At 47.7% G+C, this 11,024-nt stretch overlaps 1 protein-coding gene across 2 annotated transcripts; it reads left to right on the top strand.

Moving 5' to 3' along the window:
* The first annotated feature begins 420 nt into the window (after positions 1-420).
* TMEM140 (transmembrane protein 140) lies at positions 421-10,000 on the top strand. 2 transcript variants are annotated; one of them, XM_032788605.2, is made up of 4 exons: positions 425-757; positions 5,063-5,148; positions 6,037-6,141; positions 8,247-10,000. In XM_032788605.2, the coding sequence occupies exon 4, from the start codon at positions 8,302-8,304 to the stop codon at positions 8,875-8,877; it is 576 nt and encodes a 191-aa protein (XP_032644496.1). In that variant the 5' UTR covers positions 425-757; positions 5,063-5,148; positions 6,037-6,141; positions 8,247-8,301; the 3' UTR covers positions 8,878-10,000. The 2 variants fall into 2 exon arrangements, with proteins under 2 accessions (XP_032644497.1, XP_032644496.1); XM_032788606.2 differs by lacking the exon at positions 6,037-6,141 and having other exon boundaries at positions 421-757.
* Positions 10,001-11,024: the final 1,024 nt, after the last annotated feature.

Below are 11,024 nucleotides of genomic sequence, written 5' to 3'. Positions count from 1 at the left end.
ATGTATATACCTGCCCCTGGAAATTTCCACTACATGCATCCGACGAAGTGGGTATTCACCCACGAAAGCTCATGCTCCAAAACGTCTGTTAGTCTATAAGGTGCCACAGGACTCTTTACTGCTTTTACAAACCCTCCTATTGTGAACACAGCTTATACCAGCAAAAGTGCTTTCGCCAGTATAGCTTATAGCTGTTCCCCAAGCAAAATAAGGTGCCACAGCAAAAACACTTTTAGGCCAGTATAACTATCTAAACTAGGGCTTTTACTGGTATGGAAAAGTTGTAAAACATCACAACCGCAACTGAACTTGCTCTACTGGCAAAAGTTTCTAGTGAAGCCTGGCTTTACTCTTAACCTCCTTTTTAGTAGCAACCGAGGAAATAAATGCAAATCTGCCTGAGCACTCCAAGCTCCCTGCTAAATTTGTTTTGTAAATTGGTTAACAATAGGGTGTGGCACTGGGAATATTCATGTGACTAGGCTAGAACCAGTATTGTGTGGGAAGTCTCAAACCGTCAAAATGAAAGTGAAATCGGCTGGGTGTTGTGTCAAAACCTAACCAAGGGCAAAGATTATCATTATAAGTAAATAGCTTCAGACCAGCTGAAGTGCATAGGCTGGAGGTTTTCTCTCACACCATCGCAGACAGCGCTGTTGAACTGTGCTAAAGAGGATCAACTGAACGGGACTTCAAGTGCCGCTTCTTGCTGGTATTTCTTTTTGGATTCAGCAATCAGCACAATGATGGTCCTCATGTAAGTACTCTGCTGGTAGGCTAGGAGCGATGTCTCTTTGAGATTATATTGTGCATGCAAAATACCGGAGTCCATTCCCTCCTGAGTCTTTTAAAGGGACCCTATCAACTTAAAAATCCTACTTCTGTCTGAATTGTTTACCTGTTGCTGTTATAAATGGAATGCCTAAGATCAGTGTAATGGAAAGAGAAGCGGGAGACATATATTTATTTTTTCAGTTTGATTCCTTTGTTTATTTGAGAGCATTATGGGTATAGTTAGTTTCATCATAGTCAGTTTCCCCTGTTGTTTACTCTGTGAAATTGGCAGTACTCTCTGTATAATCAGCTTCCTTTGTTGTTTGCATGGGATTTTTGCACAGCAAGAGGGGAGAGAAAGCAAAATTTTTAAATAGGAAAAAAATGTGACTGAAAAGAATCACAGAAATAGGCAATACTCTCTTGGGCTCAAGAGAGTAGGTGAAGCACCTGAAACTACTTTCTACTCTCTCTTTTTGCAGTGGATTAGATTTCTACTTGAGGATGTCAGTTGAATTGATTGAAAAAGTAAAAATCTGGTTATTAGCATTTTTGTATTGTATCTACTTAACTTCCAGGCTCACACACAGTCAAATGTCCCTATCAGTGTTTACATCTCCTCGGCCTGATTCTTCTCTCGCACTGGGGTAACTCATGAGCAACACCATTGATTTCAGTGGAGTATTATAACCATGAAAAAACAGAGTAACTGAGAGCAGAACACCCCTCATTATTTTTAGTTTTCATGTTATAAGTGATAATTATGGCCCTGATGCACAAAGGGGTTTAATTCTGGGGTTCAGACACCTAAGTCCCAGTGTAGGCTCCACTGTGCTCCAGAAACCCCCCTACCGAATCCTTTAGGCACCTAATCTCACTCCCACCTACATTTTCAGAGTGAACGTTCCTCCCCCGATTTCTGCCAGGGTTCACACCAGAACATGGCAGCAGGAGCCTTGGCACTGTGTGGGAGGGAAGAGATGAGAGCTGTTTCCAGCCACAGGGGGAGGAAGAGGATGGGAGAAGAGGGGAAAGGGATGACCTCACCTGTGTCTTTGCGGAGCTCATCTCTACCCCTACCAACTACATGCCATTTACTTAAACCCACCTGCTTATACACATGCAGACCAGTCCACCCACTGTTACAGATTATCTCCACAGACACACCTATGCATGCAGTAAACATACCAGCTGTACTCTAGTTCAGTGGTTCTCAACCAGGGGTACGCATACCCTAGGGGGTACAGAGAGATCTTCCAGGGGGTACATCAACTCATCTAGATATTCGCCTAGTTTTACAACAGGCTACATAAAAAGCACTAGTCTAGTCAGTGCTTAGTCAACTAAAATTTCATATAATGACTTGTTTATACTGCTCTATATACTATACACTGAAATGTAAGTACTTTATATTCCAATTGATTTATTTTGTATTTGTATGATAAAACTGAGAAAGTCAGCAATTTTTCAGTAATAGTGTGGCTGTGACACTTTTTTGTAACTTTTATGTCTAATTTTGTAAGCAAGTCATTTTTAAGTGAGGTGTAACTTGGGGGTACACACGACAAATCTGACTAAAGGGGAACAGTAGTCTGAAAAGGTTGAGATACACGGCTCTAGTTGTCTACAGATCTGTAATTTGGGGATTGGGCTGTCACAAAAGTTATCACCATTTAGTCCAGGATTCTGCTTAGGTCTCAAAATGGTTTGGCAAAGACCTAGCAGGGATCAGTAGGTGAGGAAGAACACTCCAGCTGTGTCAGAATGGAGTAGGGTGGGGGGCCCGAGAGGAAAACAGATGTCATGGGGTCAAGTCTGAACTGCTGAATGTTTTTCAGTTTCAAATGGTGGTGGAGGGGGACAGCTGCTCTAGTTCCCATCTTCCAGAGTGACACATGCAATCTGGAAGCATTTTAGGGTGTGCTCTAGAGATGTTCAGGAGACTGGTGATTAATCTGGAATGCCAAAGGAAACAGAATATCTTTTCCCTTCCTCCTCCCCCTTTGTTTGTTTGTTTTTCATTGTGGTTTAGTTCTTCAGAGTGCTTACATTGGGTCAGACGACTTAGTCATTCTGTTATTTCTGCCAAGTCCTGAAGCCAAGAGTAGCCCCCCCCCATGTGGGACTGGCAGGGCCGCTGTTTCTGGTAGCATGGATCTTCTTCAGACTTCTTCTGTTTTTCTCCTCTTCTCTGATGTCTTCTCTGCTCTGATTGTTCTCTCTCCTTCCCCTGTTCCTTCTGTTTCTCACCCTCTCTCTGGCTGTACTTGTCTAAGCCAGAACCAGGGCACTGTGTCAGGGTAAGAAAGGGCTGAGCAACTGATCTTGTTTTGGAGAGCTGCCTGATTTATTCAGATCCTCCCCTCTGAAGTGGGGCACCCTCTATTCAAACCAAGGGAGTGATGGAACAAGCAGGTGCAGTAGAAAATGGTAAGACCACCAGGCCCTCCCCATACTGGTGCAGGTAGTTGGGCCATGACCTTGCTGATATATAGGAATGATAGATTAGCAGGGACAGAGCCTTTAGATGAATTACTGCATGAGAACGGCAGAGGAAGAGCTTATCCCTGATGACAGGCCCCAATGGTGCCCACCTGAAAACAGCTGCTGGTGGCGTGTGTTGACAATGTAATTGATGTCTGTTTCTGGCACCTTTTAAATATCTAAGAACTCTACTGGCTGCCTGCAGGACAGGCAGCCATTTTGAGAGCCAGAGTCACTGCAGACTCTGGAGATGGATGGACGGGTGGGCAGGGCACACACTCGCACGTGCACAGAGTTCTTTCCTGTCTTTGTTTTTCCCCTGGCTCCAAGCTGACATTCCCTGGGCTTGGAAGAATGCATGTGCCCTTTATGTAGGAAAGAACAGCACCAATCACATGCAAGTTTAAATCCCAGTGGGTCAGCTCAGCCTTTCATCTTCCTGGGAGAAGTACTTTGGGGAGATTTATGAACTGCCCTCTCCCCCTTTGGTTCACTTTTGCTGTCACAAAGGGACTTCAGAGCAGCTGTAAGGCCTACTCTCCAGAATACCCCGGTTTAGGGGGCCTCTGCCAGGCACTGAGCTGGCTCTGCACACACCCATCCGGGGCAGCTGGAGGCGGGAGAGGTGGCTGGCAAGCCTTCACCCTGGCTATGCCACAGCAACTGGGGCACACAGAGAGCAGCCCTTTGGGCTTCCCTGAGCAGTGCCAGGGCCCAAATTGGGAATTCTGGGGCTGTTGGAAGCCAATGTGCAAGCTGCCTCCCCTCGACCCCTGAGCAGGGCCCTGCGTCAGCACCAGCTGGGGTGAACTGTGGCCACTGAATGCCATGGAATGTAGGGGCTGAGGTTGGGAATTCAGCTGCGACATTAAAAACCATGACCCTCTCTGTGTTGTGGGCATATCAAAGACCCTGTGGGCTCTTCCTAATTGAGCAGGGCTTTACTCCACTGCCTTGGCCTTCTCCCTGCAATACTGTATTGAAGAGTGCTGGCTGCAGCCCCACCCCACTAGCTGCATTTCAGTGCTGATGGAGGTACCTTGTGTAGTTCATCATGTGAGAATAACAGTTATTTAAATAGAGTTTCCTGATATTGTTACACTCCCATAGCCACCTGGGTTTCAGGCTGGTTCCAGATGGGGCATTGTAGTTCGCCACCCCCTGCCGCCAGACCTGTCTCAAGTGTATTACTGAGTATCCAATCAGGGCCATGGCAAGACTTCGGGCCTTTACATCATTGGTGGGTCTGGCAGAATTCCAGTTTAATTTTGTTCTCAATTTGACAATTAACATTGATTTTTATTTTTAAGATTTTTTTTCTATTTTTGTATTTTTTATTTTTACACTTGTTGGAAGTTGGGTTGGGAACATGATTGGGGCTAGGGCGGTACTGAAAGGGGCTGCTGGGGGCTCCCTCTGTGGTCACTCCCACACCAGCCCCCTCCCCCAGGCCTCCAGCCCAGTGCCCACTCCCAAGCCAGCCCTTCCCAGGCCGCCAGCCTGGCACCAGCTCCCTGGCCCAGCTTCTGCCCCACCCCGACTAGGCCCAGAACCCCAAGTAAGCCAGTAGATTTTTTTGCTGCTGGGACCACCCCCACCCCCTGATCTCATCCCCCTTTGGATGGGGCAGGCTGCAGCAAGAAACCAGGGTCTTTTGGGGAGGGTGGCAGGGAGCCCCAGGTGGAAATCAAGGGGAAACTATTAATCTACTCAACTATGTGCCTGCCCTGTGGTTCCCCCCCTTGTCCCCCGGGTCTGGCTTTTACCTGCTTCTGAGCTATTTGTGTGGTTGTGTTTGTTACAGTGCACTGGACCCCACTGACAAGCGTAGGAGCACATTCAGGCTTCGCCAGAAGATCTCTAAGCGAAGCATGCGGAAGCAGAAGTGAGGTACTGATGGTGTAGGGGTAATGCTGAGAGAACTGGCCTCCTCTCTCGAAGAGTGGGTGAGCTGGGCAGGCGGCGGGAAGGGGGCACCTACACTGTCGTATAAGCCTTTGTCAAATAGCAGGAAGATGGATTGTGATCTGTTGGTTAGTGTAGAGACCTGTTACTAGTTATGAGCACTGTCTGGGAGACGCAAGTTCAGATCCCTGGCCTGGGCTCTCAGCACAGGGCTGGAAGCACTGAGGATTCCCAGGAACCACCTGTGCTACAGCCACACCCAGAGCCCTGAGCACAGGCCAGTGGTCCCACCATGATACATTTAAAACATGGTTTGAGCTTGTGACTTAGAGGCTTTAAGTGTATCCGCTCCCCAGGCGATAACTGCCAGGCTCTGGGAGACGTGAGACAGCACCTGCCTCTGGTGGTTCAGTGGTGACAGCCAATAGCAGGATCCAAAGGGAGTTCAGTGAAGTCCTCATTGCCAGAACCAAACATCTGAGGGTGGATCTGCCCAGGCATCTCAGAGCTCCAAAGCCCCCACCAGCTGACAGATCCAGCCTGCCACCCCAGGGCTGGAAAATGTCATGGAGGTCTCTGAAAGTCACAGAATCTGTAACTTTCATTACATAATCTTACCCTTAACTATGCTTGAAGAGGCAAATTCTCTCTCTCTCTCTTTCTCTCTCTCTCTCTCTCTCTGAAGTGTTCAAAGCCAAGCACGGAGTAGGCTGACCCCCACTCACTCCCAGCCCCTTGTTGATACCTACATGCAGACACAACCAGCAAGTCAGCCTTGAGAGGCTAAGGCAGCAGTTCTTGCTGATCCCTTTCCCTGCGTAGGCCTGCTGGGGACTCTTTTTTTTTTTTTTTACATCTGAATTTGGTTTTCAGCCTAAACCACAAGCCCCAAAAATACACCTGAAAGGAAGCCAAGGAGCTAAGAGTGAAGTCGTCAGTGAAGGCTGCTAAGAAGTCAGGCTGAACAAGAGCCTTCAGGTTGGTTCCCACAGCACCTATCTCCTTGGGGGTCTAGGGGCCACGGTCAGATCGTTTAGTTCCCTCTGTTGGATTCAGGAGGGAAAGGTAGGCACCCAATTGCCACTTCAGGCAATAGGAATCCCACTCCTGGTGTTTGTTTTCCTATGATTCATTATTCTGTTCACCAGAATTGAAAGCAAAAGTGCTTTCCCTGGGAGGAGACAATGCTGCTAATCTAGGCATTTATAGTAAATGACACCAAGGTTTTCACACCATCAAGCTTGGCAACTAACTGGCCTAATAACTAACTCCCAGGCCAGCACAGAAGAGTTTGTATCTGGAAGGCCCCACCCTGACAGAGATCTTTAGGTTGAAGCTAGACACACGGATGGGTAACTTACGGTGGAACTGGCAGCAAACAACCAGGCAATGCTCATGCCTCTCCTCCGCACAGTGACCATTTTGCTTAAAAGCTGCTGCTTTTAGTGTTTGTTTTCAGATTAAGGCTATAATAATGTGTCATGGTCATAACTATTTGCACTGTATCAACTGGATCATGTGGGCATGTTTGCCCAATGAGGCACTTTCACTTTCCCTCTTGGTACCCACCAAGAAGGCAAGAGTTGAACAGGTATAGACAATCCATACTCTTTCTTCCAAATTTTCTCCCCTTCTTTGGCTGACCATCCCTGGGGAAAGTCAATTTTGGGAGGGAGCATGTACAAGTGCATAAAAGTCAGAACCTGGCCCATTTGCCTTTACTTCTCTTACAAGTGGCTGGAGGAAGCATGTTGATTATCTCTACAGTTCCCCTGCTGATGGTGGGCATCTCAGCTTGTTTCCTGTTGTCCCCGCTTCCCCCCACAAATGCAGGAGTTGTGGCACAGTGAAATGGGTGTCAGTCTCTAATGTGAGGTTGTGCTCTGGTATCCCTTGTCCCCTCTCCCATCCCATAAGGTCCCATATCACCGGGCCTTCAGATGAGGCAAAATAGATGTGACGCCCTCCAGTTCTTGGCAGTGTCATTGTGGGGGTGGGCACTGGAAAAACTGCAAATGCCCTAAGGCAGCTTAACTGTGCTGCATCCTCAGTTCCCTCAGCCTCTATCCCTAGGCTGCCAGCCCTCCAGCAGGGTTACAGTCAGACAAGGGACTGGGTCCTCATGTCACAGAGCTGTGTGTTAGCCCCTCCTGCTACAGCCCTGTTTGTCCTCCAGTGAGCACTACCCAGCTAACCAAGCTATGGGAGGGGGACAAAGCCTCTGGTCTGTCTCATACGTCATCAGCCAAGCGCCCACTGCAGAATCGTCATTCCTGGTACTGATGTGAGGGAGGCAGAGCACAGGCTGAGCTGCAGATCCCAGGTGGCATTTGCGGGGCTGGCGGGTAGAACGACCGTCTCCTGGCTTGTCACCGGGGGAGCAAACTGGCTGTGGGATTGGTGAGAGAACAGAATCCTGCGAGGGTATTTCTAGTCACATTTCGAACTGTAGCTCCACTGCACAGACAGCTGGAATTCTAACCTTTGTACCTGCAGCCCAGTGCTGTGGGCAGGAAATCGTGTTTGCTTCTAGTTTAATGTTTAAATGTTCCCCTGGTTAATTCACAGAATTTGCTCCTTTCTTCCCTTGCTTGTTCCCAGAGGAAGGAAAGTCCCTATTTGCCACATGTAGGAAACTAACAGTGCGTGTAACAGCCACTTATATAAGCAGTCAGCAGCCTTTGAACTTGGCAGAGAATCTTGGGGCTTTTTCACCTTCCTCTGCACCATGGGGCAGGGGTCTAGTTTAAACCTGCAAGTGACTACATGGTGGATTCGCAGTAACTTGAAGTCTTTAAATTGAAATTTGAGGATTTCAGTAACTCAGCCAGAGGTTGGGGTCTATTACAAGAGTGGCGGGGTGAGTTCTGTGGCCTGCAGTGTGCAGTAGGTCAGACCTGATCATGATGGTCCCTTCTGACCGTTAAGTCTCTGAGCACTAGTAAGCTGTTACCCTCTAGTAGACCAGCCATTGAGAAGGGGATGCACCACTCCCTCTGTCAGCATGTTACCTGGGGATGGAGGTAGCAGTGGGATTACTGGCATGAACGCTGACGACTCTTCCCATTCATGTCTCATGGCAGGTCTCTTCGAGGAGGCGCTACCGTGGTCTTGAGGAGCTAGTGTTTTTAATCTAGAATGGGTCTGTTGAAGCAGCGAACTGGGGCATGCCAGCTGTATTGGAGCATGCTCCTCCTGGCTGCAGGGTCCTTTTTCTTGTTGCTCTATGCCCTGATGTGGGAAGCTGGGAACATCATCAACCTTCCCCACAAAAGAATAGGCTTCTACAACTTCTGCCTGTGGAACCAGACGGCTGGAGAGCTGCAGTGCCTAGAATTCAAGGACCTGATGGACATGGGGGTTGACCAGTTTGACCTAGTACTGGCAAGGCTCTGTGTATATACCGTCCAGGTCCTCTGTAGCTTCTCCCCATTTTTAATCATACAGGCCCAATATGCAAACACCAGAGAGGCCTGGGAAGTGACGGTTGTGGTATTGGGCCTCTCGGCTGCTCTTCTGGCTGGTGGCCTTGGCTTGTTTCTGCGCGAGACCTGCGTTTGCATTCAACTCTCTGAACTCAGTGGGGGTTTCATGGCACTAGCTGGGGCTCAGACCCTGCTGCTGCTCCAGCTTTTTGCTGCCACTACGTACCTCACGAGATTCAAGGAGGTTCTTGAAACGGGCAGCCCTTCCCCTGAGGAGCAGCAGGTCTGAAGGCAGAGAGGGAGGAAAACGCAGTGCGAGCTTGTGGGAACGTACCAACCAAGTTTTTATAATCCTCTGATAGTCAGCTAGCTCTTGTGTACAGCCTTGGGCCGAAACGCTATTCTATGTCTGTTTGTCAGGCAGTTCACAGGGCCGTCTTTAGGATTTATGGGGCCCAATGCAATATTATTAAACTGGTGCCCCTATGCCCGACAGCAGCCTGGGCTCGCAGCCTGGGGAGAGAGCGATGAGGCAGCAAAGATACCGAGCCACTTGGCCTGCCTCAGGGTGGCAGAGAGTCACAGTTCCCTGCAGAGACCCCCAAGCCCTCTCCCTCACCCAGAATGGGCCTCGCTGGCGCCCTCAGCTCTGTGAACATGGCTGCTGCCTAAGGGCACTACAGTGCGCGCTGGGTGGGCGGGAGCCGACCTGCTCTTATCTGCTGTCATGGGTGGTGGGTGAAGCTGCAGCTTGGGGAGGCTAGTTCCCCAGCCCATCTGTGGCCCTGCCCATATTCCACCCCTGCTCTGCCCTGGGCCCCGCCCCCACTCTGCCCAGGCCCCGCCCTCTCCCCCTCCTCTCTTCCCTTCCCTTCCCTTCCGCGGTCACCCCCTTTCCAACCAATCCCTGAACCAAAATGAAGCAAATGACATTTGAAAAAATCACTCTTCTGCAATTTCTTTCTAAAGATAATGGAGCATGTTTCCCACTGCATGCCAGAACCTGAGGATGCTGAAGGTTCTGGACATGCAGAAGGTACCTAATTAAAAGCACTAAACTTGAGAATCAAAAATGTCAGTCACAGGGTTTTTTGATATTCCCTGAAATTTGTCAGATTTATTTGCAAAAACTTCGCAATAAAGGCACATCAGCTGTCTTGCTGAATACAAATTAAATATTATGGAATACATCAGGGGTTGGCAGCCATTCAGAAGTGGTGTGCAAAGTCTTCATTTATTCACTGTACTTTAAGGTTTTGCGTGCCAGTAATACATTAACGTTTTTAAAGTCTCCCTCTCTCTCTCTGTCTATATTACGTAACTAAACTGTTGTTGTATGTAAAGTAAATAAGGTTTTTTTAAATGTTTAAGATGCTTCACTAAAAATTTAATTAAAATGCATATCTTATCAGTTTAGTGTGATTCTTGCCCTTGGTTTTCCTAGCTGAGTTTTCCAATGTCTGGCATGTATTTGGATACTTTAAGCTGCACGCAGGCTTCTAACTGACTCTGAAAGGCACAGAGGACAGATCTCATGTGTGGAAATACCTGTTCACACAGTATGTGAATCCAAATGCTGAAAGCATTGCAAATGCAATTTTCTTCAAACAGTTAAATTTCACTGGCAGGGACGTCCAGCAGGTCAGAATAGAGGCCCCATGATCTCTCTCGGTAGCTTCAAGTGCACTCTGCAGATCTCCAAACTTTGATAGCCACAATTCTGAGCTTTTTAACTGAATGAGCTGCATTTCAAAATCTTCAATACCCATCCACTGAAATTCAGACAAATCCAAGTCACCTGCATTGAAGTTTTCAGGTTTAATTAGAAAAGAAAGCATTGGGCCAAATCGCTGGAAATCTTGAAATCTGTCAGAAAATTCTGATTTCAGTTCTTGCATGTACATTCCAATCTCATCGACACTGACAGTGCAACGTGTCGATAGCTCTTTTATGTGTTGGAAGTAGCAGAAAGTCGAAGTTCGAATATACCAAGAAAAAACTGCTAGTTTTACAACAAATGCCTTCCAGGCTTCATAAAGCTCCAGACCCGTTTGCTGCACCCTGGAGACAGAAGTTGAGTCCGTTTAGGTGAGCGGTGATGTCAGTTAGAAACATGAGCTTACACAGCCATTTGTCATCATCCAGTTTGGGGTAGTTTTGTCCTTTTTCCGACAAAAAGGCCTTGATTGCATCAAATCAGTTTACAAAGCGCATCAGAACTTTGCCATGACTTAGCTACCGAATGTTGTTGTGAAGTGGAATGTCATTATAAGCACTGTCCATCTCTTCTAGCAGTGCTTGAAACTGTCTATGAGTCAAAGCAGATAGAGCAACAAGGAAATTCACAATTCGCACCACTGTATTCATCACATTATTAAGCTCTAAATTAGAAATCATAGCGCACAGGTTTTCCTGGTGGATGATACAGTGAAATTT

Source organism: Chelonoidis abingdonii, chromosome 1, assembly GCF_003597395.2.
Source record: "Chelonoidis abingdonii isolate Lonesome George chromosome 1, CheloAbing_2.0, whole genome shotgun sequence".
Taxonomy (NCBI): Eukaryota; Metazoa; Chordata; order Testudines; family Testudinidae; genus Chelonoidis; species Chelonoidis abingdonii.
Note: the sequence above shows the minus strand (reverse complement) of the source record. Positions and strands in the feature narration are given on the sequence as shown.

Bases quoted from the DNA above. Each gene is read 5' to 3' on its own strand.
- TMEM140 (XM_032788606.2), top strand. From the start codon at position 8,302: ATGGGTCTGTTGAAGCAGCGAACTGGGGCATGCCAGCTGTATTGGAGC.